Raw genomic sequence first — 26802 nt, 5'->3', positions numbered from 1 at the left:
TGTGGTTAGCTAGCCACAGATGAAACCGGGGGGCTGGGTCACGTCCTTGGTTCGTTTGGGGTATTCCGAATTGGGATAACACGTCACGTGATGTAGATCCTTCATACATTGCATCACGTGAGACATGTTGCGGGCATGGACCTGGGTTGACACTTAGAAAGAAGAACCGCAGCCCCAGCGAAAACCAATCACTTACATCGCCACCAACTTGCTACTACCAGTGCCGATTATTGATTGCCCGTCAACAACAGTTCAACAGCTGATGGAAGGGTAATAAATTGCTTTACTTTTCTGACTACGTGCTCGAGTCTTTGGAGTTTCAGTAATACTCACTCATCGTTGGCCTGCAACAATGGCTCGCCACGGGGATACTCGCTCACCATCACCTGTAGGCAGCACATATTCTTCATCCAGACGGAGTCGCAGAGATGATGATCGCTACGAGAAGAGCAGGCGAGATGATGGGAGGAGTTATCGAAGATCTCGTAGCCCTGAGGTATGTTTCTTGGCTCACAATCTTAGTTTGGCTATCATTATCCTAACTTCACAACTCTCACAGAGACGATACCGCGATCGCGACCGTGATTCATACCGGAGACGTGACCGCTCCATAGACAGACGCGACGATCATCGGGATGAAGATAGCTATCGACCAAGCCGGAGAGATCGTTCTCGCGATCGACGTCGATCAAGAGATAGAGGCGATGACCGGGATCATCGCCGGAAAAGTCGCGAAAGAGATTATCGAAGCAGGCGAGATGATTCCCGCGACCGGGCACGGAGGCGAACAGACGATTCTGCTGACTTGAAGCACAAGTCTAGACGGGACGATAGTCGGACGAGGAATCTGGATTCCAAGTCGCGAGAGGTAAGTTCGACTTATAATGCTTTTGGAAAATATCTATGAATCTGATGCTAATAAGTGATTAGACCTCGAAGCCATCCACCCCTGCGCCCGCGGCTCCAACCGAGGACGAGAAAAGAGCTGAAAGACTGGCGAAATTAGAAGCCTGGAAGCAAAAGCAGGCTGCTGAGAGAGAACGGAAGCAGCGCGAAGCCGCTGCAGCTGGCGGAGCAAGAAGTATCTTGGAAGAGATAGACAGAAAATCAGGTTTATCACCGGCTGTTGGCTCTCCGCAATCTCCAGCAGCGACGCCTACCACTGATGCCACTCCTGCTCCATATGCTGGCAAATTTGACCCGAAGGCTATTGTACGAAATGCGGTACCGGCCCCAAGTACACCTGCTGTGCTTGGTAACGATGTTGCCGTTCCTCAGTCTGCCAAAGCGTCCGCTTCCTTATCCTCCATGAATAATCATGTACAAGCTAACAAACCTCCAGCCGCCATCAGCACCGCTTCATGTAAGTTATTCATTCCCACCATAAGATCGTTTCAAATTGCTAATGTTACTTGTATAGCTACGTTGACAGTAAAACGGAATGTTGGCGGTTTCGGGTTAGGCGCCAGGCAAGTTGCAGATGCCGAGAAATCATCAGCAGTTAAGACTCTCGGTTTTGGTGAAGAGGAATCTAAACGAAAGAAATTGGAGCGTTTACCGACCCCTCCATTAGAAGACGCGAAAGATGACACGGGGGCTGTGGATGCCGCCGTAGAGGATGAAGATGATGTCGACATGCAGGACGGTGGGACTGAGGAGGAGAATGCGGCTGCCGCACGAGCTGCTGCGGAACGGCGCGAAGAACGCTTGCAGAGTGAAGCTCTACGGGCCCAGTCAAAAGAGGCTGCGCCCCAGCCCAACGGCGACGTCGAGATGGATGACGTCTCCCACCAAGCAGAATCCGAGAAAATGGAGGTTGATGCAGCGGAGGAGGAAGTTGACCCACTGGATGCTTTCATGTCGGAACTGGCCGAGACCGCTCCGCCAAAGAAGACAACTGGCGCCAGATTTGCCAAAGCGAAGGAACAGCAGCCCGAGGCGATGTTTGGCGACGAACACGATGTGGATTTGACCGCTGTGGGCGAGGGTGACGCTGATGACTTCCTTGCGATTGCTAACAAAGCCAAGAAGAAGAAGGACATTCCGGCCGTTGACCATGAGAAGATGGAATACGAGCCCTTCCGTAAGAAGTTTTACACCGAGCCTTCCAACTTGGCTGAAATGACCGACGAAGAAGCTGCCAGCCTACGGCTGGAACTTGACGGAATCAAAGTGCGCGGTGTTGACGTGCCCAAACCAGTTATGAAATGGTCCCAGTGCGGGTTGGGCGTGCAGACCTTGGATGTTATACATAGGCTCGGCTACGAGAATCCCACCTCAATTCAATCGCAGGCCATTCCTGCGATCATGTCTGGCCGCGATGTGATCGGTGTGGCCAAGACTGGATCAGGTAAAACAATTGCTTTCCTGATTCCTATGTTCCGACATATCAGAGACCAACGGCCGCTGGAGAACATGGAAGGACCTATTGGGCTTATCATGACACCGACACGCGAGCTTGCGACTCAGATCCACAAGGATTGCAAGCCCTTTTTGAAGGCGTTGAACCTTCGGGCTGTTTGTGCTTATGGCGGCGCTCCTATCAAGGACCAGATTGCCGAACTGAAGCGTGGTGCCGAGATTGTTGTATGTACACCGGGACGGATGATTGACCTGCTGGCGGCGAATGCGGGCAGAGTTACTAATCTGCGAAGAGTCACTTATGTTGTCTTGGACGAAGCGGATCGCATGTTTGATATGGGCTTCGAGCCCCAAGTCATGAAGATCATGGCCAATATCCGACCCGATCGACAGACGGTGCTGTTCTCGGCCACCTTCCCTCGAAACATGGAGGCTTTGGCCCGTAAGTCGTTGACCAAGCCGATCGAGATTGTTGTCGGTGGGAAAAGCGTCGTCGCGCCTGAGATCACCCAGATTGTGGAGGTGCGCAACGAAGACACAAAGTTTGTACGGCTATTGGAGATTTTGGGCAACTTGTACTCGGATGACGCCAACGAAGATGCACGTGCTTTGATTTTCGTTGACCGTCAAGAAGCTGCGGATACTCTCCTTCGAGAGCTGATGCGCAAGGGTTATCCTTGCATGTCCATCCACGGAGGCAAAGACCAAATTGACCGAGATTCCACGATTGAAGATTTCAAGGCCGGAATCTTCCCCATTTTGATTGCCACCTCTGTCGCTGCCCGAGGTCTAGACGTGAAGCAGCTGAAGCTCGTTGTCAACTACGATGCGCCGAACCATCTGGAAGATTACGTTCACCGGGCCGGACGAACTGGCCGTGCTGGCAATACGGGAACTGCAGTCACGTTCCTGACCGAAGAACAAGAGCGGTATTCAGTGGATATCGCCAAGGCTTTGAGGCAGAGTGGACAGAAGGTGCCTGAACCCGTCCAAAAGATGGTCGATTCCTTTTTGGAGAAGGTCAAAGCGGGCAAGGAGAAAGCCAGTGCGTCTGGATTCGGAGGAAAGGGTCTGGAGCGCCTCGATCAGGAGCGAGATGCAGCTCGGATGCGAGAACGGCGGACATACAAGACAGGCGAGGAGGGTGAAGATGAAGAAGACAAGGAAGATAAGGCCGAGAAGGCGGATGAGCGGTTCAGCAAAGTTGTATCCTCGGTGCAGTCTGCCGCCGCCGCCGCAACAACTCCCTTGCCCGGTGTTCCCAAGGGTATCGATCTTGATGGCAAGATTACGGTTCACAGGACCGAGAAAGACCCAGCGGGCGCGTCGAAGAACCCACTGGACAAGGTGGGCTCGGCGGTCGCTGATATCCATGCCCGTCTCAGCCGTGCTGGAGTCATGCGGTCTGGTGTGCCGATCGATAACCGCGGACCTGATGCGGGAGCTTTCCATGCAACCTTGGAGATCAACGATTTTCCTCGTAAGTTATTCCCTGTTATGGTCAGTTATAGAGCAGGAGCTAATATGTTTCCGCGCTACAGAAAAAGCTCGTTGGGCCGTTACCAACCGTACGAATGTGGCCAAGATTCTGGAGGCTACCGGCACGTCTATCACCACCAAAGGAAGTTTCTATCCTGCTGGTAAGGAGCCTGGACCTGGCGAGAACCCGAAGCTGTATATTCTTGTTGAAGGTGAAACGGAACTCGCCGTGACGAATGCCATGCGGGAGTTGATGCGGTTGCTCAAAGAGGGCACCCTGGCCGCTGCCGATAGCGACGCAAGAGCACCAGTGGGAGGGCGATACAACGTTGTCTAAGACTATACCATTAGCTGGTTGTATCATATTCGTTATGGTTTGATGTTTATAGACATACATTGCCAATGCCTCGGTTCATAATGTGTAGGCAGTAACGCATGAGTAAAGAAATATCATGATCTCTACAGTGATATTTACGCCAATATACTCCAAGAAACACCAGCAAGTTCAAGGTAGGTCATCTAGGTCGAGGACTTCTTTCGCTTAATTCCACCTCCTCGCCTCACTCGACTCATCCATATGCCTAGCAGAAGTCTGCTCCCTACTCACTTCGCTCAAGGTTTTCGCCTGCGTCTGAGCCTTTTGCGCCGCCAGTTTCGACCCTAATTTCCCTTTTTGGGCACTCGCCGCCGACTCGGCTCGTTTCTGGCACCCTCCAGTTAGCCAGCCACCTCGTATGAGAGCTGCTCCGCTTCGCTCCGCAGTGTCACTCACCTGCGCCGCAATCGCAGCATTCGTCCGCGCATCAGCCCTCTCCGCATCTGGAACCTCCGGCGCAGCCTCTCCTAGTGTTCTCCCCGGTGATTTGAACGGCGCCTTTGATTTCGCGGGGAGCGGGGCGCGCGGGGCGGCGTTCGGCGGGGGATTGGCGGGTGAGCCGAGGACGCGGCCGGGGCGGGAGAAGGGCTCGGCTTCGTTTTTGGAGGTGGAGCAGAGGTTGCCCATTTGTTTGGGTTGGGGTTATCGCGTTGTAGTCCTGGGTTGTGAGGTGAGGCGCGTGCGATGGATACGGTATGGTGAGGATATGGACTGGGATGAGTGGAGTGGCCCGAGTGGGTGTGGGTTTAGGACGGGGGTGGAATAACAGAGCTAGAGCAGCGTGGGGGATGGGTTCGTTTGGAATTGCGATGTGATGCGATGCAATTCGATTACGATGTACAGTGGATGACCGGATATCCTTGATTCCAGTGGTGCACTTGGTGGTGGTGTTGAGTGCGGAGTGTCTGTTATGTTGGAGACTTAAGAGACTGGTGGAGATCATGGCGGAATGACGATCCCGGAGGATCAGGGGCGGTCAGCACGTGGCTATCAGTTAGCCATGGACCATGCCATTGCTGAAGAGAACAAGGCCGCCAAAGATGAGTAGCTAGATAGTAGAAGTAGATCCTCAAGAAGGAGAATTTCCCTCATACCGTGGGTTTAAGATTTGACGATACTATAGTCTTCTTAAAGTCAACAAAGGCGAGCCACAATGGTGTCAGATAACTACGGATCGAATGGGGAAGAGCGTTATTGAAGCTAAACAAAAACAGTCCGATCTTATGAGTCCTGAGAAGTCAGGGTAAGGACCTTACTGGTTAGTGGTAAGTATAGACAAAGAAAGCATCCGTAAGTTTATAAAACAGTTCAAGCTCCTGGCAAGTATATCAGGCAACAAGGCATCAATGAAGCGTACCTGAGGGGTTGATATCTTATCAAAATTGATTACCTAACACAAAGCGGTGGAATCGGGCAGAATAAGACTCCGGTGGAAGATTTTTCCACTTTAATCATGGAAAGACCAAAGTTATTGTCGATGGAGTGAAAGTGACGATTAAGAGGTTTTCAAAAGAACACTACCTTCCTCTCCACGTAGTATTGCAACTATCCCGGTTAATACTCTTGCTCGCGATTTTCGAGTCGTGACGATAAGCGGACGGGAAGATAATAGTTAATCTGCAGGCCTGACAATTCAGGCGGTACGATTCGCCGGCGGGGAGCGGACATGACGCTTTTTTCCCCCAAGGTCCTCAGTAAAGATTAGGTGCTTGCTCGCAGGGTCCTCACTCTCCTTCTCGCTTGTGTTTGATAGTGTCCAGTCGCTGTGTCTGGACGGGGTCAGGTAGCACCCCACGCCCCCATATGCAAGAATCTTATTGAGGTACGTATTATCCTAGGCGCTCAAATGCGAGTCCTGCGCTAATTCTCATGTCTAGGTAGTCCCTGTTCCCTCAGGGTATTACCAGGACCCCTTTCCCTCAAGTTGCTCGCACAGATCTGGATGTTACCTTCGTCGATTATATACACGTGGGAAGCTCCCAAGGTCCTCTTGGATTTGCACACTGCAGGCGGTCAATCCTATGCTCTGGCCTTGATTGCTTCATTCCTACGATTCTCTCGGCTTCACTCAATTCTCCCATTATTGCGTTTGCAGCAGTGATTGATCGCATTGTGGTAGGTGCTCGCCGTTTTGTACCTTTTACCTCTGCCCTGCCCTGCCCTGCGAAGCCAATGTGGGACTGAGTCGTGCTAACGTCCTCAGTAGTAGTGCTATCATCCCTACTCTTGATCATCTCCCCTCCTTTTCTTTCTTTCCTCTTCACCGTGTTCCCCATTCTTCATTTTTGAGTCCTGAGGAGATCCCATTGCCAGCGGATCTACCCTCTCCATGTCTTCCCACACTAAGAAAGATGATTTCTGCCTCGAATGTCACTGGGAGGCCTTTCATCTAGATGGTGAGGACTCCCAGGACGGCGCGGAGACCTCCGCTCAGCCGCCAGAATGGAGTTGTTTGGACGAGGACCATCATCACACCTCGCTGACGCATTGTGCCACAATTGACGAGGCGTGTTGTGATGTGGATGACTGTTCCGTTAACTGTCCTTCCGTCTGTGACGGCTTCGGAGAATGTGATGAGGCAACTGCTTGTTCTTTATCGCACTGTGACGACAAGGATTGCAAAAGCACGGACGCAGTCTGCTTCGATGAACACTGCTTTAGCTTCGCCGACCATAACGGGCAGGCCGCCGATCATAACAATCTAGAGTCACTGCTGGGACTGGGGCAGCCGCTGTCGCTGGAAGCCTGCAACCTACTTCCGTCATCGACCATCGATCAGAATCAAATGCAACCGCCATCTAAGCCTACAGAAAATGTCACATCGGGCCTTGTCAACACATCACAGTCCGCGGACGCCCTGTTTCCTTTCCCAACAACGTTCCATCACTGTCATCCTTCGTATCCTCCCTTCCACTGTCATACTCTGCCCCGAGATTCACACAATCACCTTGGAAATGTGCCATTTCCCCTGCCGAATAATGTCAATCCTGCGGATGTATTCCAGATGCTTGGAATGTGCCCCAGCGTGTCTGCCTGTCCTGAACCCCACACCCACGAGGACCAGAACTGCCACATTCATCTAAGCAAACTGGACAACCGGTCGACCGACTCCTTCACGTGCTTTCGCCTACCGCCCACTCCTAACGATTCGTCCAAGGCGTCAGTCAATATCAATGGGAATGTGCCGCTCAAGGGACCATGCCGGTCGCATCATCGGTGTCGAATTCACCCCCACGCACATGTTCACCCGTACGGGCCCTACTCCGCCTATTCCCGCCAGTCCCGATCGAGCGTGAGTTCACAGCTGATGTCCAGTCCGGGCGAGACGCCCCCGCCGTTGGAGGGTGGTGCCTCGTCCGTATTGACCAGTCCTGGGTTCTCTTCCGTTGACGGGGAAGTCTATGTTTGCAAATGGACTGCCACGAGCCATGGTGTCAAGAGATCGTGCGGAGCGACATTTGCCGATCCTTGTGCGCTCCAGGAGCATCTGGTTGCAAACCATATGGGGACTGTGGAAGGAGCAAAGGGTACCGGCTACTATTGCTGTTGGGAAGGATGCCATCGCCCTGATGAGCCTTTTTCCCAAAAGTCGAAACTCCAGGGACATTTCCTGACGCACAGTAACTGTAAGCTCATAAGTTTATGAGATTGGAGCCGAAACTGACAGTCCTCATAGATAAAAACTTCAAATGTTCGGTTTGTGGCAAGCTGTTTGCTCGGCAAGCGACGCTGGAGCGACACGAACGAAGCCATCGAGGCGAGAAGCCGTACAAGTGTACCGAATGTGGCAAGTCATTCACCGACAGCAGTGAATTAAGTGAGTTACTTGGCAGTGTGTCATTGGTAGGATGCTGACTCGATAGAAACGCATTCACGGACGCATACGGGCGAGAAGCCGTTCAAGTGCACATTTCCCGGATGCAACTTTCAGACAGGCGATGTAAGTCGCTTCCGTTGGGGAATGGCATGTAGGCATGTACTAACGTTAATACCTACAGTCGTCCAACATGTCGAGTCATCGACTAAGTATGTTCCTCGCTTATTGGTAGTAGTACATGACTAACGAATGTAGCTCACGGAGAACGAAAACACAAATGCAATTATCCTGGATGCAGCAAAAGCTTTACTCGGCCTGGTACGTTACCCTACTTGACCCCTGGCAGGTTGGCAGGCCAGTACTGACTCCGACTGTAGACCAATTGAAACGGCATATGCGCACGACACACAAAGCAGACAGCACGGCCTTCCCATCACCGTCACCGCTCCCCGACCAATTCGCATTCCCCCTTGGCACTGTTTGATCAATACCCTTTCCTTCATGACATTGGAGTTAGACAAGGCGGTATACGGAGTCTGGGTATAAAAGTTTATGCAATTGTATGCAATTGCCCGGCGTTGGAGGGATACTTTCAAATGATGATACCAATCACGATATGAATGGAAATGTATACTAGCAGCAGCGCAGCTAGCAGCTATAATGACTCACTTCCTCAGATGACTCCCTCAGTTATTCAGCATGAGCCCTCTCCTCCAACCCCTCCACCGCATTACTCAACTCCCTCACCCGCTGCCCAACCCTTCTCCGCACCTCATCGCGCACCCGCGCCGGGATATCCGACGGATCGAAATTCGTATCCACCGACTGCCCCCGCTCGTCGCTATCACCCTGCTGCATCTGCTGCGGTGCGTGCGACTTGGCCGTGGTCGCGATATCGGTCGTGTAGAGGCTGTACACGGCAAGCAACTGGTTTAGGGCGTCGCGGGCGGACTCGCGGTCCGAGGCGGCGTAGATGGTGGAGCTGGCGGTGCTGTCTGTGGCGATTTCGAATTCGTCTTTGGCGGTTTCGTAGCTGTTTCGTTAGATTATTTGCATTTGTATTGCCGAGGGATGGGGGGAGTACAGTTCTTGGAGTTCTTCGACGAGGAGGTCGGCGTGGGATTTCCCGGTTGAGAAGGGTCTTGTTGATGGGAGAATTCTCTTGAACGAAGGTAGAGTCACGAATGGTGATAGCCTCAACGGATGGGTGGATAGAGGTCGGAGGGCGATGGATGATGTGATGTAGGCGCCGAGGACGCGGGAGGGTAGAGGTTTGGCGAGTCGGGGGGTTAAGCGGAGGGTTGACGGATTGAATCGGAGGGAGGTCATTTTATTTATATCAATTGATTCGGCCACGAATATCAGCCACGAATATGGATGGAACGAAAGGTGAAGTGGAATTGGAGTTGAAGCTGCAGAGGTGAGGAATGTTGACGATGATGACATCAGTTACTGTTTTCGTCTCGTGTTTCCGTTACAGGGGACAATGTACCACCACGACTCTCTTACCAGACAGACAATTCGATGCATATGCACAACAACAACTGATGATCTATATAGATCTATATACGAGTGTACACTGCTAAAATCCCATTTTCATACCACCATTGGCACACACCACACTCCCCGTACACCACAGACCATCGGCCGTACACAGCATCCCCACCACCCCCGCAATCTCACTGGTAAACGCCGGCCGCCGCCCACCCATCTTCTCCTTGATCAAGCGGATCTGCTCCTCACTCAACTCCTTCATCTGCGGATCGTCCTCGACCATCTTACTCAACGGCGTCGCGTCCTGGAACCCCTGCATCTGCTTCCAAAACTCCTCCCCGGTCGCAAAATACATATCCCCGATGACAGGGCCGGGGTTGACCGCGTTGACTGTCGCGCGGTCAGCGAGTTCACGCGCCCAAGTGCGCGTCATAGCCTCGATCGCGGCCTTGGTCCCACCGTAGACGCTCTGGCCCGTGAACCCAATACTCGAGGAAACGGAGGAGATGTTGACGATGCGGCCGGAGCGGTCGGTGGGGAGGAACGGGGCGCAGGCCTGCGTGAGCAGCAGCGGGGCGAGCACGTTGATGCTGTAGTGCCAGTTGAAGTACTCGCGGTCGATGGGGCCCTTGACGGGGTCGTTGAGGAAGCGGTCGGCGCTGACGCCGGCGTTGTTGATGAGCACGTCGATCTGGAACTTGCCCTCGGGCGAGGTGAAGTGTTGTTTGGCGGCTGCTAGAATCTGGGGGACGGCTTCTTCGGCCTGCAGGAGGTCGGCCTGCACGGCGACGCAGCGGATCGTGTGCGTCGAGGCCAGCGAGGCGCAGAGCTCTTCTGTGCGAGCGCGCGAGGATTCAGAGGTGAAGTTCAAAAGGAGGGAGCAGCCTTTCGCGGCGAGGTTTCGGGCGATTGCCTCGCCGATGCCTGTTTTGTTAGCTGTGACCCTGTGACAGGATGGTGTAGAGGTAGACATACCCCGTGAGCCACCAGTGACGATACCGAATTTTCCTTCCAAAGGTCGCGCCATTGCTAGTCTGAGTGTGATTAACAGGATATGCTCTTCAAGGTAATGAATCAATGCTAGTTATATAGAGGTCTCTAGTAGCAACCGTCCAAATCATAGGTAGCGGGGTCACCCCACGTTAAATACAGCTACAGATAATCACGCGGCCACAGCATACAATCCAGCTCATCGCATCAGACATTTAGTCCAGTCAGTAACATTGCACAGGTACTCCGTAGACTGCGGATAGAAAGATAATAACCGAGTCTGTCTGTGGATCTACTTCTCCACAGTCTGTACCACGGAGAATTTCCCGTTTGGGTCTCCGGTGGTTCATATCAATTGATCAATTTCCCAACTATTGACCAGATCACTGACGGATCTTCAACCGCTTAAATGCCTGCGCATTCTCCTGAATCGCCAGCTCAACCGGCAATCTCTCCATACTACTCGCTCCAAAGAACCCATGCACCCCCCGCGTCCGACTCAGCACATACTCCGCGTCCTCGGGACCCGCCAGCGGCCCCCCATGACACAGCACAATCACCTCAGGACTAACCCTGACAACCGCATCCCGGATCTCCTGGATCACACCAACACACTCATCCAGCGACAGCGCCGTCTGCGCGCCAATAGTTCCCGACGTGGTTAGTCCAACGTGCACGACTATGACATCCGCGCCCGCGCGCGCCATGCGCTCCCCCTCATCGACGGTGAAGACATACGGCGTCGTGACGAGGTCCATCTCGTGCGCGAGCCGGATCATCTCCACCTCCCGGTCGTAGCCCATCCCCGTCTCCTCGAGATTCTGCCTGAATTTCCCGTCGATGAGGCCGACCGTCGGAAAATTCTGCACGCCGATGAAGCCTAGCCCGCGCAGCTGAGCCAGGAACGAGCGCATGTCGCGGAAGGGGTCTGTCCCGCAGACGCCGGCGAGGACGGGGGTGTGTTCCACCACGGGGAGGACTTCGTTTGCCTGGTATTGTTAGCCATGTGATGCAATTGCAGAATGTAGGAGACGAACCATCTCAACCACGACCTGGTTGGCATCCGAGTATGGCATCATGCCTGCCAGCGACCCTCGCCCGGCCATCCGGAACCGGCCCGAATTGTAGACGAGGATGAGATCCGCGCCGCCTTTTTCGATGAATTTGGCGGAGAGCCCAATTCCTGCGTATTGTATATCAGTTGGTTGGCTGCAGGTAGGTCAATGGCAGTGGGACGAACCAGCTCCTGCGCCGACGATGATTGAGCCCTCGGCGATGATCTGGCGGAGTCGAGCCAGCACTTCTTGACGGGTTGTTGGACGGGGCATTCTGGTGCAATTTTGCTTCTAGCTTGTTTCGCTACTTTTATGTGCAGGGATAGGTGAGAGACAGAAGGAGGCAGATTAAATGCGGATGCATGTGTGTGACAACCCCGCCTGCACTGCGTCATTGACGCTTAGTTGGAGCAGCTGCAGGAGGAATCAAGTTTTCGTCGCAGCTGTCAATCGGAAAGATAGAAATATGCTCAGTTGGACAATTTGTTTAATTGTTGAATTACACCTGGTGGCGGTAAACCAAGTACAACCTTGAGTATACATGATGGCCAAACCAACCATCGTCCTCATCGGTACCTGCGACACCAAATGGGACGAACTATGCTTCACACGGTCCCAGCTCCTCATTCACAACACCTGCGCCGTCCTACTCATGGACATCGGCCGCACCCCAAGCCCCCATAGCTCCATCGCCATCAAACACCCCGACCTAACCAGCACTGACACTGACACTGACAATGCCACAAAAATATCGAATCTCCCCCGCCCAGAATACATTCACCGGATGACCAGCCACGCCATCACAGCCCTCACGAACCTCCATCGCACCGGCTCCATCCACGCCGTCCTGGGTATAGGCGGGTCCTGCGGCACCGCCCTCGCAACCGCCGCCATGCGCGCTGCCCTGCCCGTCAGCTTCCCCAAACTCATGGTCTCGACCATGGCCAGCGGCGATGTATCGCCCTACGTCGAGGAGACAGACCTAACCCTCATGTACAGCGTCGTCGACGTCGCAGGCGCGAACCGCATCCTAAACCGGATTCTAACGAACGCCGCCGCAGCCGTGACAGGGATGGCTGTGTCGTATGCGTCGCAAGCGCAAGCACCCTCCAACAATAGCAACAGCAAGACACAGATAGCAATCACCATGTTCGGGGTAACGACGCCAGCAGTGAACACTATCCGTGAGCGACTGCAGCAGACGCTCAACTGCGAGGTGTACGTGTTCCACGCGACAGGAGCCGGCGGGAAGGCGATGGAGCGGCTCATCCGCGAGGGCCAGCTCGACGCCGTGGTCGATCTCACCACGACCGAGATCGCCGATGAGATCGTCGGCGGCGCGCTCTCTGCGGGCCCGCGGCGTCTCATCGCGGCGGCCGAAGCGGACCTCCCGCAGATTGTCAGCGTGGGTGCCTGTGACATGGTCAATTTCGGGCCAAGGGAGACGGTGCCGGCGCGGTTTCGCGACGGTCATCGGCTGCTGTATGAGCATAACCCGACTGTGACGCTCATGCGGACGACTGTCGAGGAATGTGTGCGGATTGCCCGTTTCATGGCGGAGAAGCTCAAGACCCATGTGGCTCACCCGGAGCGAGTAAGGGTGATCTTGCCTGCGGCGGGTATCAGCATGCTCGATACGCCTGGTCAGCCCTTCCACGACCGGGAAGCTGATGAGGCACTTTTCTCCACTCTCGAGAACGAGCTCGACGGGACAGGAATTGCAGTCGTGCGAGACACGAGAGCGATCAATGATCCAGAGTTTGCCATCTCCGTAGCCGATTCCCTAGCAGATTTGTTGAGATCAAGAAATAAGCTCCGCATGTGCCACACGGAGTGACGATACGACCCTACGATATGATGACGAGTACGACAGAATGACGAAATGATCAATGCAATGCAATTCAATGCATTCACATGCATCGTTGGTATCATTTGACCCGACCTAGTCGGATTGAATATTAAGAAAGAAATAACGAGAAAATATCGGAGGCATTGTTGAATGCAAACCTACTCCCAAGTAGACCCAGCCCATACAGCCAATAGGAAAAGAAAAACCCCCTATATGCCCCTTTTATTGCCGTTGAAGACAAATACTTTTGAGCTCTAAGTTGAGAGAACCCTTTATGTTGTTCGTAACATCGTGATCATGTTGAAAAGGTCTATGTGTCAAGGTATATCAAGCGTCGACGCCATCGAGAAAGAAAGATGCTTAGTAGCGGTAGCTGCAATCGTTAGCTTGGACCAGACACAAAAGATCAGGCGCACTTACATCTCGCTCTTGAAAGGACCGGCAATATCCAGACCAAGGTACTCGGCCTGAACGGGAGTGAGCTTGGACAGCTTGGCATTGACGTGCTCCAGGTGGAGCAGAGCAACCTGCTCGTCCAGGATCTTGGGAAGAACGTAGACACCAACGGGCTTCTTGCCGGTGGTGCCGAACTCGATGTACTTCTTGCCAAAGGCCTCGTCCTCGGCCTTGAACAGAGCAATCTGGGCAAGGACCTGGTTGGAGAAGGAGCAGGACATGACGAAGGAAGAGTGGCCGGTGGCACAGCCAAGGTTGACCAGACGGCCCTCGGCAAGGAGGATGATGTGGCGGCCGCTGGGCATCAGGTAGCGGTCAACCTGGGGCTTGATGTTCTGGACGGACTTGGCGTTGGCCTTGAGCCAGGCAACGTCAATCTCAATGTCGAAGTGACCAATGTCTGTGTTGATCAGTATAAAGCCACGGAAACTAGCGGAAACCCGTCACTTACTGCAAACAATGGCGTCGTTGCGCATAACCTCAAAGTGCTTGCCAACGAGAATGTCACGGCAACCGGTGGTGGTGACGAAGATCTGACCCTGGGGAGCAGCCTCCTCCATGGTGACGACCTGGTAGCCCTGGACAGCGGCCTGGAGGGCGTTGATGGGGTCAATCTCGGTGACGAGGACACGGGCACCCATGCTGCGGAGAGCATCGGCACAGCCCTTGCCGACATCACCGTAACCGGCAACAACGGCGACCTTGCCGGCAATCATGACGTCGGTGGCACGCTTGATACCATCGATGAGAGACTCGCGGCAACCGTACAGGTTGTCGAACTTGGACTTGGTGACGGAGTCGTTGACGTTGATCGCGGGAACAAGGAGCTTGCCCTCCTTGAGCATTCTGTAGAGGTGGTGAACACCGGTGGTGGTCTCCTCGGAGACACCGTAGCAGCCCTTGAGCATCTCAGGGTACTTGCTGTGGACGAGGGCGGTCAGATCACCACCATCGTCGAGGATGAGGTTGAGCTTCTGGCCATCCTTGAAAGCGTTGAGCTGCTGCTCCAAGCACCATTGGTACTCCTCCTCGGTCTCACCCTTCCAGGCGAAGCTATTATGACATTAGAGCTGGCCTCGTTTCAGAATGGCAGTTTGAACTTACACAGGGACGCCGGAGGCAGCAATGGCGGCAGCAGCGTGGTCCTGGGTGGAGAAGATGTTGCAGCTGGTCCAGGTGACCTCAGCACCAAGGGCGGTGAGGGTCTCGATGAGAACAGCGGTCTGGATGGCTAAAAGGCGAGTCAGATTTTAGTCTCTAACCCCTCTTTCTGACATAGACAACATACTCATGTGAAGGCAACCGGCAATGCGGGCACCCTTCAGGGGCTGGTCCTCGGCGTACCTGCGGCGGATAGCCATGAGACCAGGCATCTCAATCTCGGCGAGCTCGATCTCGCGGCGACCAAAGGCAGCCAGAGACTAGAAAGGGGTTAACATGTTTATAAGTATATTGTGAGAGGAAGGATCTGAGAGGCCACGTACGATGTCGGCGACCTTGAACTTCTGAGCGGGGGCAGCCATGGTGATGATGAGAAAGGATTAGGTAGTTTAGAAAAAGAATCTGGACGAGTTTAGTTAGGACAAGCCCTGATAACTGAATGACTGCAATTGAACAGAAGATGGGATGAGAAGACTTACTGAAGGGGATGATGAGGATGAGAAGAGAGAAGAAGAGATCGAGAGAGGAGGGGAAGGAAAGAAATAAAAGGGAGAAACGAGCGGAGGGGAAATCTCTCAGACACGTTCTCTGGCTACTGTCGGAGGGGAAACGCCGTTCGGACTCGGAGGGTTTTTGCGGCGGGGCACAGGGTACCTCAGGCATCAAGGGACACAAGTGCTTCTGCCTGAGGCCAGCTATACTCCAGGTCCTTTGAGAGTCTCACCGCTCCTTTCACTGTCTTTGTCCATCACCATAATCAGTTTCACTCTGTCTGCGTCTGGAATAACTGCATTCTGTTCATTCTATGCTAGAGATAACCACAGTAGCTGTGATGGATAAGCATAATACATCCATGTTCAGTCCATCGTTACCTGGCGCTCAATCATAATCGCCCCGGAGATTGACGACCCCCTGTCCGAGCGCTCCCTGGTCATCAGCTCCAAGTACTCTTCTTCGGTCTTTCCCCTCGTACTATGACTCTGACTAGGCATACTATTCGTCCGGACCCACACATGGCTATGTTCTTGGTCCTGAGAACTGTTCTTCTGCCCTCGTCGTCGACGCCAAGTATTTCTCCAGATGAACTTAGCAAGCGGCTGATACGAGATCAAGCACGCAGCAATCAGATACATTCCCACCTCGACAAGGGTCCAGATGATCAATAATGCCGCGTTCCAGGTGTTGTCTGTGACGGCGTTGGTAGTGCTGAACGTAAAGAGGGCAATCAGGCCGGCGATGAGGCCCCTACACTCGTCAGCCCTGTGCCACAACGCAGAGTAAGAATGGCTCGACTTACACACTCCCCAGCAAAAAGGTGATCAACAAACCAACCTTCAACCGCATGGTTGACTGCAACCGGATCACATGCGGGATAGGCAGGATGAGCATGATAACATCCGAGACGATATTCACGATCCGCGAGTAGCGGAACCACGCATTGATATTGACGCAGTGCCCGTCCACACGTGGGTCCCACAGTTTCCGGAGAGGCGTGCAGACCGCGAAGCCCACCGCCGCACAGCCGATGCAGTTGCCGATCATCAGGAAGCCGGTGACATAGCAGGTAATGCGGGAGGCGCGGTGCCGATTGAAGATAGAGATGTACAGGCTCAGCACGGCGAGTTTGGGGAGAATCACACCGAAGATGTAGATGAATGCGATGGCGAGGAGGAATTTGGCCCATGTCTGCATCATGACCGGATCGATAGCTATGACGCGCGCTTGATGGAGGCCTACGCCGCCATAGTGCATGTCTCCTGCGTTACATCGTCAAGTAAACATTCTTCTAACGGAGAAGATAGGGAGGTACCGATTGCCACAGATATCAACGCCACATAAAATATCCAACCCAAGATAATGTAGATATCATCATGCTGGAAGCCAACACGCCCAATACGACGAGACACGAAGCGTAAGATGACTGCAGACGTACTCAGTACAAGAAAGGTGATTGCCACGCTCAGAAGGGCAGGTCGTCGATCCTCTGCAAGGTAAGCCGCCGAGTATTGGGTTCCGTCTTGATCCGCCATCAGGTCGTCTATTGATTTTTCGGCGCAATAAAAAAGACTTAGTCGGAGGGGCCATGTCACCTAAGCGCTCATTGCTTCTGCCAGGAAGGCGTCGAGGTTATGAATACCCCAATGGTAGTGCAGAATGCCATTCCGGGAAGTTTTTGCGCTGGCTTTGTGCGACCAACATTCACAATGGCTGACGAGATGGCATATGCGGTGAGGGGCAAGGTGTAGGAACAGGAGTACACATTATACCCATGTCCATATTTCTCGTCCGTACTCCAATGTGTGGTACAGGGTTACATTCCTGAATTTTGAGGCTGAATCAGTCAGAATCGCTCCCCCTGCGGGGCTTGGTCAGATTTGGAACTACTGTATCACAAAAGGGGTGTAAGCATTGAGCGATGGCGATGGCGAGCTGAAGCGACGGCGCATCATCATCTTACGAGCATACGTACATCATTCCTAAGCAGAGGCATGATATCTAGGCATGATATCATGTGAGAAATTATGAGTCTACCTCCAGCGCGTAAGGATGCTTGACGGTTCGATACCTACCAGGCTAAAGGCAGTCTACTGGCTCGGCTTCTGACCGACGACAGTAAGTCTAGTAAAAGCCAGAACAGATCCCTCCCGAGTCTCCTTTGCAGCCTCGGCCAGGGTTTGTCTAAGTTGCTGCACCATCTGCTCGTTCCCACCTGCTTTGTTTCGGGCTAAGACCTCCGTGGCCAACATCCCACACTCATGCAGTGCAACTGCCAGATGGGGTGGTGCATCCTTCACATCAGATTCCACATTGGTGAATCCGCTCTGTGCAAAAAGCGAGGGCAGACTTGCACCCCACGCGGTACGAAGACGGGTATCATTGGCCTGAAAAAGCTGCATTAACTTGACGTTCGCGTCCGCCTTGATGTCCGGATTGATCTTCTCAACACGAAGTGAGGACATGTCGAAATCAGTCCACTGAAGATAACCTCCGGGTTCTGTAAACCAGCTGTTAGAGATGCGAAAATTGTAGAAACTGTTTGACGTACTGAGAAGTTTGAATAGATTGTCAAGGACACCTTTCAAGTCAGGCTGTTGGAGAACAAAGACGAAGTGGCGAACATTAACCACGTCATAGACACCGACCAGGTGCTCAGGGACTTCGGCCTTGATATCCCAATGGTGAAGGCTCATATTGGGTGGGAGCCAGTCGCGTGGAGGGGCCGCATCGAAGGAGATATCAAGTCCATCCAGTTGGACAGTTGCAGGGAATTCATCGGCCAAATCGGTGAGCCAGATTCTGTCAGCGTGAGAAGCTGCCATCTAACAAGTCGAGCTTGACATACCCAGTACCAGTTCCTACGTCTGCGATCCGTAGGTTGTTCACATCCTTGACGGGAATCGAGGGGTGAATGCGGTATCCGAAAAGTTGGACGACCAGGTAATGCTGCAGGTTGATGCTGCAAATGTAAGCAGGCAGAATAGCAAAAGTTAGAATAAACATACCGGTTGTTGTCCAAGTAGTCCCGGGTAAAGACGTATTCTGGAGAGGAAGACATGCCTAAACGTCTTGATTTAACAGGGTTGGATTGTTGAAGGGATGAAATGAACTGATGATGACTGTGCTGGGCAATGTAGAAAGACAGTCAAGGATGGAAACAAGGAGAGACGAGGTGCTGTCGAGATTTCTCCTCCGATTATGAGCAAGCGAACTATATAAGTGAAGGACTAGACCAGGTAGCTGCCTAAGGCCCTCAGGTACGCACAAGCACGGCATTTCTCACCTGCCGAGCAACCTACGCCCGTCAAGCCTCGAGGAAGCTACAACTATTCGATGGGATATCCATGCAGTCTGACTCACTCGGTACTGTCACCGTATCATCCCAGTAAATCGATAGTCATCCCCAGGCGTCCGTTCCTAGCACCGAGATCGTGCCATTCTTCTTGATGCTTAAACATTCCCGTTTGAGACAACTGCGCCATTCTCTAGCTTCTACAATGGTAATAAAACTGGGGCCAACAAGAATCCGCTCTGACTGGCAATCGCAGGTGATGCCCCTCATTCTTCAAGCTTATGTACGGCCCCAATACATAACTGTCAGCTGTTTCAGCATAAAAAAATAACCCCCATTATGGCAGCGAACACAGCCCGTAATGATGCAGTGCAATACATCTCCCAAGCTGCATGTGTAACGTCGCATGGCTGAGCTCAATCAGAAAAAAGAATGGCAGGGCAAATGACGGAACTGAGACATGCCTTGGGGCCTGATTGATGACAGTGTTCCAGGTTGAACCTGGAATGGGTCCAAGTCGATCCTTGAGAAGACAATGCATTTGTCAATATATCGAGGCTTGTTGTGGACTTCCGTGTGCCCGACTATCTCCCACTGCCATATTAACATTCTTGCTCTGGACTAAGATGAGCAGGTCCTCATCCCCAGGTCGCCTGAATGACGGGCTGAGCCCTCAGCATTGCTCGAGAGCACCGCCTTTTATCAGCTATTAGATCTAAAACAGTATCTGTTGGAGCAGGGGCGGCTACTAGTCATATCCAAATCTCCAGGCCGGCCTCCCTGACAAGGCGCATTTGAATTAGCCCCTGATATCTGAGTCAAGGTCAGGAAGTGTTTGGGACTCAGACAGTCGAAGGCCAATCGATGCTCAGGCATGCTAGGACCTGATGTCTGTTATGTCTATTATTGTATAGCACACTTGTCTTGTCAACGGCTTCAGCTGATTCCTGAGCCGAAGAGCTGCAACTACGTGTGCGAGTTATAAACACCTCACTGGGACGAAGTTTATCATTCTGAGAGCATAGTACAGATGAAGGTTAGTCAAGGCTGATTACTCGAAGATAAATACTGACTTACATCAGTGCATAGCAAAGATTCAGAGCGACATGTCAATCGGCGGGCCGAGCTTTCATGTCTGTCAATTCTCATCGGCAGTTGCATCAGGCGGATATACCATCTGGCTCTTCATTGCAAGTGATGTCCAGACCATTCTCCTCCCAAGCACCATCTTTGGCATTACCAACGCTCTCGCCACTCTGGACTTCCGTGATGTACAGTATCAGTTTCCCGCATACCTGAATACGGTCTATCGAATACCTCTGATCATTGGCTGGGTCGGGATCAATCTTCTTCCTCTGACGATGAACAACCAGCGCAGTCCCTCGTCCATCGCCGAAGACAGCCTCAATAAACCCTGGCGTCCGCTTCCAAGCAAGCGTCTCTCTGGATCCCAGGCAAAACGCCTGATGTTCGGCTTCTACGCCCTTGCAGTGGTTTACAGCTTTTTTTACAGCGGCGGACACAGACAGTGTCTCGGTCTCATTATCCTAGGCACCTGCTACAACAGCTTCGGGGCGGGTGACCACAACCCTGTGATCCGAAATATTATCAACGCATTGGGATACTTCTGTTTCAACTCAGGAGCTGTAGAGGTAGCGCTTGGTTCTGGGTCTGCTGTATTCACAGAGTCCTTTGAAGCCAGACAGTACTCGCTCAGGCTCTGGAGCATGGTCATCACGGCGATTATCCTGACGACCATGCACGTGCAGGACATGTGCGATCAGGAAGGCGACGCAAAGAGGGGCCGTCGAACGCTTCCCCTTGTGATTGGGGATGCTGCGGCGCGATGGAGCATTGCACTTCCGATGCCTGTTTGGGGCGTCATATGTCCGCTTCTGGCGGGCTCTGGTCCCCTTGCCACTGGCTTGAGCTGCGCGTTGGCGTTTGCTGTAGCTATTAGGATGCTTATGTGGCGGGATACAGCCAGTGATCGGAATACTTTTCGGGTGTGGAATCTGTGGATCTCAGTTGTGTATATGCTTCCGCTTCTGGGGGGTGTCTCTCTGTCGTAGGGGAGCTATGTGGTCTGTATAGATGTTGGCCGCTGCTAGTCAATGGTGTTGTATGTTGCATGTTATGATTAGTGTTGATTTATCGTATGTTATATAGAATTGTTGTTACCTCTCTATACTAAGTAGCAGTTATGCTACTGGCACGGTTGATTGGAACACGCACTATCCAGCTACGTCCACGCCTATCCGTGCCCTAACATGGACTCACATCCTCATCACCGACTCATCTTCGTTTGCGCAAGGCCGAAGACCTCAGGGATCATTCGACTCATGGTAAATCTGTTCTGGGAATACAGGATCGTTCTGTCAAAATTTTACACAATTTGATTGCTTCGTTGAAATTATGGGACAGAAGGCAACCAATCCAGTCCGAACATAAACGTCGTAGCGGAGAGAATATGGAGATCTACGTAAACATAAGGTGCCTGGAACGATGAAGCTCTGGCGAGGAAATATGCATCAATGCGACGTTGGGCCATCTTTTCTTATATCAAGGCATGTAAGATGCATATCTTCAACTGATATGGAGGTTTCTAGTGCGCGATTAAGCCTGTTGCGAGTGCCAAACGTCCGCCCTTGCTTCACATCCCTGACGACAAGACTATCCCTTGATCAAACCGTTATATTCAAGCCATCTCATTCTCTCGATCGACTTCCTCACTCAGTTTTTCAAAATTGCTATCCAATACATATATCACAATGAAAACCCTAAATATTATTTTCTATGGCTTTCTCTGCCAACTGGTACACAGCATACCCCTTCAGGTCAACCAGCTGAACGTGGAGACATCCTGCGAGATCGAAGGCGGCGACGGGATTGCCAATCTGGCTTGTCATAATGCGGTATTTTTATCACCTATGTCTATGGCCAGAAGATGGATTTGGCTAATTCGTACAGTGTGTCCTTCAAGGTCATGGGTGGACGGGAGGATATTGCGATGGAGAGCTGTAAGATCACTGCATCTTAAGATGAACTAAACTGAGCTAAGTGTTACAGGATATGTCATTGCACGTTTTGAGTGTAGATTGTTGCTGTGGACTATGCAGTAATAGATAATAGACTACTCTGGCTATGATCAAACACCATCTCCAAATTTATAAAAGTTCATCCATCTCTGAGGCATATAAGCACTTGTCTGACTTGTCACCTGCCCAAAGCAAACGTACCTTATCATACGGCTTGGAAGAGTCGCAGAATCGCAGATCAGTCGCCAGACGGATGACATTATCCGGGTCATTGTTGATAGTCGATGCATGAATCTGCGGTTGTCAGGATAACATCCATTAGAGGTAAAGGACGGAGACATACCATATGAGGTTTGTGCAAGACAACATCACCGGCTTCATAGGCAGACACCAGCCAGCGACGGCCATGCTGCCTGGCAAACTCGACCGGCGACTCGGACAAAAGCCCCGTCGCCATCATATTCGAGTTGAAAGCCGATCTAGCCTCTTCATCGGTCAAACCGGCCTGCTTCGCCTTGGTGGTGAATTCTTCCTCGATCTTGAGTCCAACAGGGTCGCCTGGTCAGTCAGCTAACGCTCAAGGCATTGCCAAGGCACACAAGATGATAGCATACTATCCTCGAGGTAGATCAACCCCCCACCATTGATTTTGATATCCCCCATAGGCACCCAAGCCGTGACACTCGTCGGCTCCCCATACCGCAAGAAGATCTGATCATAGTGAACGCCGATAGGTTTCGTGCCAGGCGTATTATTCCTCAGCAGCGTCCGGCGGAAATTCAACGTATGCTCGCCCCAGCTCGTGAACTCGGCCACGAAGCGGACCAAAGCGGGATGGTTGCAGAACTTCTCCGCGTACCAATCCTGGTAATGCGCCTCGATGGCTAGATCCACAAACTCTGCGGCCTGCTCGCCCCCTGGACGGCCGTTGTTGCCTACTGCGCCGGCGCCGATGCCGGGGTACTGATCGGGGGATTTGGTGGGGTTGAAGATGCCGTGGACGGGGTCTGTGCCTTCTTGGAGGACGCCGGTTGGGGCGAGCAGGGAGAAGTACTGTCTGCGGGCTTCGAGGACGTCGTCGCGGGGGAGAAGGTGTTTGAGGAAGAGGTAGCCGTCTTGTTCGTAGCGGGCGCGGAGTTCGTCCAGGGAAAGGGAGGGGTCTGAGGGACGGAGAAGAGCGGCGTTTTCGGAGGCCAAGGGGCCATCGTTGACTTGGATGTTGTGTTCTACTGCGAGTCCGACCATTTTGAGTATGTCTTATTGAGTGAAAGTGGGATGTCGTTGCAGGTTGAGCCATCCAGGTGAGTTCAACTATATACCTCAATCATTTCCCTCCCCGCATCTATTTCTGATAACAGATCTATTCTAGTTTGATAATTCATCGCTTAGAATGAGTTCATTCGGCAGTCATGGGCGTGGAATACTACTCTTTTAGGGCATGATGGGTCCATTCTCTCTCTCCACAAGCGGGGAATCATTCTCCATGCGATATAGACTGCATGGATAAACAAGCAATCTCTCAATGAAAATAGCTTAAAGTAAATTCATGCTCTGTACAAAGGGTATCTCTACAATTCAACCAGCCCACTCCGCAAACGACCACTCTCCCACCTCATCCCCAACCACCAGTTCCATCGTCGTAAACACAATCTTCTCATACATCTCTCTAGCCGCTCCTCTCGCCTTCCGATGCCATGGCCCCGTCCCTCCTCGATGCGCATCCTCCCGGCTCCGCCAGACACCTACTCCATTATCATCATCAACAATCTTGCCTCCCTCAAAAAAAAAAAAAAAAAGAGCAGACAAAGGAAGAAAAGAAGGAAACTTACAAGTCGCCAGATTCTCCCTCCGCGCATTCTTCGTCCCAAACCAATACTTGAGTAACCCCCCACTGGCCACAGCCTCCTGATGCGACCGTGCATCCAGCTCATGCAGTCGGTCCGCATCCGCGTCCGCTAGCAAGGTTGACCGGAAGACGACGACGTAGAATTTCGTTCGGGACCAAGTGTATCCCTCGCGTGTGCTCAGATCCCGCAGGAACGCAAAGACAGAGGGCCAGTTGAAGGAGTCTGCGTAGGGGGCTGTGGCGTAGTCGGCGCGCACGGGGCGGAGGATTGTGAGAGCCTGGGCGAGGAGACGAGAGTGTGGATCGAGGGTTTGGAGGTTGAGAAGGTGGAGAGGGGAGTTGTATGGTGATGTTATCAGAAGCTGAGCATCTAGATCTGAGTCGGAGTCTGCTATGCTGCTGATGGTGATATCTTGATAGGGACTGAAGCACAGCTGGAGTGATGCGGCGGCGTGGAATTTCAGCGCGTCCATGTCGGATGTGACCAGGCTGTGATGGATGAGTGAGAGTGGGCGTCTGCTTCTGCTCCGTTTGGTTGAAGACGTTTCTTCCTCAGTGAGGACTGCTGCTGGGAGCTCGCTCAGCGAGTCTTGTATCCCGGGGGCCATGGTGCGATTGGCTTCCACACTGTCGCCTCCTTTTCCTCTTGTTCGACCTGACTATAACCTCAAAAGATCGACTATGGGTCAATTGACTGCAATGCTAGCGGTAGCCTACTCAGATTGCAAAAGTAACTGACTACATTGTAGGAAACGACAATTTATAAGACATGCCGACCCGAGCACGCAATATGCCGACTTGATGGTTCTTTGCTTTGTGAAACGCCCCGGCCCACATGCTTCATAATTGAATTCACCCTTGAAATTGGTTCATGATCAGTACCTTGGTTGATCTCATGGGTTCAGATCTTGACGATTCGCTTGTGGAGTGGGATAGATGAAGGACTATCCAGAGTCTACAATATGCGAAGACAGCACTTCTTGATGCTCAGCAATGCGAATAGCACACAAATGTAAATGCGAATACTACTCCGTAGATAATGTCAAATAGCTCACCGATTGCGCAGTTTATTGCGCCAAATTCTGCACGGCGCACGCCATCGGCCATCATTCGGAGTTGCAGTACAAAGCCGAACCTTGGCTCGCCGATATCCATATTCCAGCCACTCGGCTCTACGGCAATGTAGGGAACTGACTCGGTACGAATAACGATGTGGATATATTTCATTTCTTTTAAGATCTATCACTATTTGGTATCATGATCAAGAACCCCAACGCCGTCAATGCTCAACAGTGAAATAGCAAGAAACATGGACAAAGCTATGGCTTCACGGGCGGCGGAGGTGGCGCCATCTTGCCCTCGCCGGTGTCGACCTTCTTCCTTGCAGGCAGTGGAGGAACTTTGAACCCGCCATTCGCACCGCTGTTGGTACTACTGCTCTGGCCGCCCACCTGCGTGAATGTACCTGATTTGAACCATCGGTCCTCCTCCGCCTTGCGCTTCCGCTGGAGCTCGGCTTGCGCTTTGGGATCAACCAGCTCGAGACCTTGCACAGGTGTAAAGGCAATCGTACTGGCCGTGCCGGCAATGCCTGCCAATGAAGGACCAACTCCAGAGGTTCGCAGCCCCTTGGCCTGGAGGACACTCGCAGTGCCGCCTGCACCTGCGCCCGAACCAAACCCACGCAGAGAAGTAGCGGTCCCGCTGACCGGAGTGGCCGCTCCCCAGCCCTTGTTCGACTTGCTGAGCTTGGCCCGGGTTCTCTGGTCGATCTGAGTCGCCCGGACCCGTCCGTCGTTCTGCTGCCCCAGCATACCCAGACCCACGGTGCCTTCGCCGGTGCCATAGCCAACTTCTGCCTCCTCCTTGCCAAATGCGACCCGGTTCTGCGCTTTCCGTAGCTCAGTCATAGCGATTGCTTCCTTGGCCTTTCTCGCTCTCCGTCCACCTCGCTTTCTCGATGGTTTGTCGTCAGGCGCCGGAAGCGCCTTCACGCCAGCGTTTGGAGGAGGCTCGGTCAGCTTTTCCAAGCGTTGATAGCACTGTTGTTTCAATTCCTCGCCCAAAGAACCATCGGGGCTGTACTTGGCCACGTCCGCCCGAGTCGCTAGGACCATCTTAGCCGCGACGATCCGGATTGCTTGTTTCTTTAGATCATTCGGAATATCTTGAATGATGGGCGAGTGGTAGAGAAAGCCTTGCGATCTGATACCGATATTCGTAGCAAATCCTAGCCCTTCCGATCTCTTGGAGCCCTGGGCGGCCAGATTGCACGCTGGGATCTTAGCCAGCTCCCTCAACCCGCCGGTCTGGTTGAGAAACTGGGCCGCAGTCTCCGGTCCTATCAAAGCGGCAAGATTAGGCGCAATCTGGCTCATGCGCGACTGAATGCTCTGCGTAAGCGCCGTCCGCTCGCGGTCTAGCTTGAGAATCCTCTCACAAGTATCCAGCACGACCTTGAGCTCGGCCTCGGTCATTTCGCGTCCACGCGTCGTCGTCCCCTCCACCGCGACAACCATGAGCGAGGGGCCATCCAGGATGGACTTGAGTGGCGCGCCGACCATATTATCTGCCGAGGACGAGAGGGCCTTGATATCGTTAAGAGGGCCATTTTTCAAGATGGCAACGGTTTTTGCGTAGTCAATAGGATTCGTAACAAGTGTTTCTAGTTCTGGAAATCTGATCGAGTAATGGTCTCGGAGACTCTTGTGAAGGCGTGTGAGTTCGTCGGTGGTCGACACGGCGACGTCAAACTCGTTGGTGACCTCCGGCGCTGGCCGTTGCACCTCTTCGCCGACATCCTCTTCAATCTCCTCACCGGCCTGGAATACCTCGTCATCCTCCTCGAAATCTCTCAAGAGTTCCTCCGCGTTCGACATGATGGCGGCAATGTAACCACAGGCAACCGCTGAAGCAAGTGAGGCAGCTGGTCAAGTTGAAATAACTGTCGTCGGCCCGCCACAACTGGACTAGACGGCACTAAGGAAGGGACCTCTGCTTAGTCATCCGGGTGGCGTCAGAGACCCAGAGCGCAGCTTCCGACTTTTGATGGACGAAGAACCAACGGACTTGTTCGACAACGATCAGCTG

The 26802-nt window shown here is 52.8% G+C and overlaps 14 protein-coding genes across 14 annotated transcripts, besides 1 other annotated feature; 4 read left to right on the top strand and 10 right to left on the bottom strand.

Moving 5' to 3' along the window:
* Positions 1-352: 352 nt before the first annotated feature.
* Positions 353-4177, top strand: NFIA_015590 (DEAD/DEAH box RNA helicase; the record flags this gene model as incomplete). The annotated part of the gene is made up of 5 exons (XM_001264762.1): positions 353-496; positions 560-868; positions 931-1363; positions 1421-3841; positions 3903-4177. 5 exons carry the CDS (start codon positions 353-355, stop codon positions 4175-4177), a joined length of 3582 nt encoding a protein of 1193 aa, XP_001264763.1.
* Positions 4178-4381: 204 nt separating this feature from the next.
* NFIA_015580 (uncharacterized protein) lies at positions 4382-4843 on the bottom strand (the record flags this gene model as incomplete). Its single annotated transcript, XM_001264761.1, has 1 exon — positions 4382-4843. One exon carries the CDS (start codon positions 4841-4843, stop codon positions 4382-4384), a length of 462 nt encoding a protein of 153 aa, XP_001264762.1.
* Positions 4844-7220: 2377 nt separating this feature from the next.
* On the top strand, positions 7221-8517 carry NFIA_015570 (C2H2-type zinc finger protein; the record flags this gene model as incomplete). Its single annotated transcript, XM_001264760.1, has 6 exons — positions 7221-7842; positions 7893-8033; positions 8080-8156; positions 8215-8242; positions 8289-8351; positions 8411-8517. 6 exons carry the CDS (start codon positions 7221-7223, stop codon positions 8515-8517), a joined length of 1038 nt encoding a protein of 345 aa, XP_001264761.1.
* A 206-nt stretch (positions 8518-8723) lies between these two features.
* On the bottom strand, positions 8724-9362 carry NFIA_015560 (uncharacterized protein; the record flags this gene model as incomplete). The annotated part of the gene is made up of 2 exons (XM_001264759.1): positions 8724-9066; positions 9118-9362. 2 exons carry the CDS (start codon positions 9360-9362, stop codon positions 8724-8726), a joined length of 588 nt encoding a protein of 195 aa, XP_001264760.1.
* Positions 9363-9615: 253 nt separating this feature from the next.
* Positions 9616-10554, bottom strand: NFIA_015550 (SDR family NAD(P)-dependent oxidoreductase; the record flags this gene model as incomplete). Its single annotated transcript, XM_001264758.1, has 2 exons — positions 9616-10451; positions 10503-10554. 2 exons carry the CDS (start codon positions 10552-10554, stop codon positions 9616-9618), a joined length of 888 nt encoding a protein of 295 aa, XP_001264759.1.
* Positions 10555-10900: 346 nt separating this feature from the next.
* Positions 10901-11845, bottom strand: NFIA_015540 (TIM-barrel enzyme family protein; the record flags this gene model as incomplete). The annotated part of the gene is made up of 3 exons (XM_001264757.1): positions 10901-11506; positions 11555-11700; positions 11758-11845. 3 exons carry the CDS (start codon positions 11843-11845, stop codon positions 10901-10903), a joined length of 840 nt encoding a protein of 279 aa, XP_001264758.1.
* Positions 11846-12116: 271 nt separating this feature from the next.
* NFIA_015530 (Tm-1-like ATP-binding domain-containing protein) lies at positions 12117-13409 on the top strand (the record flags this gene model as incomplete). Its single annotated transcript, XM_001264756.1, has 1 exon — positions 12117-13409. The coding sequence occupies one exon, from the start codon at positions 12117-12119 to the stop codon at positions 13407-13409; it is 1293 nt and encodes a 430-aa protein (XP_001264757.1).
* Positions 13410-13837: 428 nt separating this feature from the next.
* Positions 13838-15400, bottom strand: NFIA_015520 (adenosylhomocysteinase; the record flags this gene model as incomplete). Its single annotated transcript, XM_001264755.1, has 5 exons — positions 13838-14277; positions 14329-14930; positions 14982-15108; positions 15166-15298; positions 15362-15400. The coding sequence occupies 5 exons, from the start codon at positions 15398-15400 to the stop codon at positions 13838-13840; spliced, it is 1341 nt and encodes a 446-aa protein (XP_001264756.1).
* A 495-nt stretch (positions 15401-15895) lies between these two features.
* NFIA_015510 (uncharacterized protein) lies at positions 15896-16790 on the bottom strand (the record flags this gene model as incomplete). Its single annotated transcript, XM_001264754.1, has 2 exons — positions 15896-16283; positions 16336-16790. 2 exons carry the CDS (start codon positions 16788-16790, stop codon positions 15896-15898), a joined length of 843 nt encoding a protein of 280 aa, XP_001264755.1.
* Positions 16791-17524: 734 nt separating this feature from the next.
* Positions 17525-17548: a microsatellite.
* Positions 17549-17623: 75 nt separating this feature from the next.
* Positions 17624-18594, bottom strand: NFIA_015500 (uncharacterized protein; the record flags this gene model as incomplete). Its single annotated transcript, XM_001264753.1, has 3 exons — positions 17624-18335; positions 18382-18495; positions 18542-18594. The coding sequence occupies 3 exons, from the start codon at positions 18592-18594 to the stop codon at positions 17624-17626; spliced, it is 879 nt and encodes a 292-aa protein (XP_001264754.1).
* Positions 18595-19934: 1340 nt separating this feature from the next.
* On the top strand, positions 19935-20900 carry NFIA_015490 (UbiA family prenyltransferase; the record flags this gene model as incomplete). The annotated part of the gene is made up of 1 exon (XM_001264752.1): positions 19935-20900. The coding sequence occupies one exon, from the start codon at positions 19935-19937 to the stop codon at positions 20898-20900; it is 966 nt and encodes a 321-aa protein (XP_001264753.1).
* A 1076-nt stretch (positions 20901-21976) lies between these two features.
* NFIA_015480 (uncharacterized protein) lies at positions 21977-23111 on the bottom strand (the record flags this gene model as incomplete). Its single annotated transcript, XM_001264751.1, has 4 exons — positions 21977-22015; positions 22068-22160; positions 22210-22424; positions 22481-23111. The coding sequence occupies 4 exons, from the start codon at positions 23109-23111 to the stop codon at positions 21977-21979; spliced, it is 978 nt and encodes a 325-aa protein (XP_001264752.1).
* A 330-nt stretch (positions 23112-23441) lies between these two features.
* On the bottom strand, positions 23442-24320 carry NFIA_015470 (uncharacterized protein; the record flags this gene model as incomplete). The annotated part of the gene is made up of 2 exons (XM_001264750.1): positions 23442-23608; positions 23696-24320. The coding sequence occupies 2 exons, from the start codon at positions 24318-24320 to the stop codon at positions 23442-23444; spliced, it is 792 nt and encodes a 263-aa protein (XP_001264751.1).
* A 711-nt stretch (positions 24321-25031) lies between these two features.
* Positions 25032-26591, bottom strand: NFIA_015460 (U4/U6-U5 snRNP complex subunit PRP31; the record flags this gene model as incomplete). The annotated part of the gene is made up of 1 exon (XM_001264749.1): positions 25032-26591. The coding sequence occupies one exon, from the start codon at positions 26589-26591 to the stop codon at positions 25032-25034; it is 1560 nt and encodes a 519-aa protein (XP_001264750.1).
* Positions 26592-26802: the final 211 nt, after the last annotated feature.

The sequence above is a fragment of the Aspergillus fischeri genome, genomic scaffold (assembly GCF_000149645.3).
Source record: "Aspergillus fischeri NRRL 181 1099437636249 genomic scaffold, whole genome shotgun sequence".
In the NCBI taxonomy this organism is placed as follows: Eukaryota; Fungi; Ascomycota; class Eurotiomycetes; order Eurotiales; family Aspergillaceae; genus Aspergillus; species Aspergillus fischeri.
Note: the sequence above shows the minus strand (reverse complement) of the source record. Positions and strands in the feature narration are given on the sequence as shown.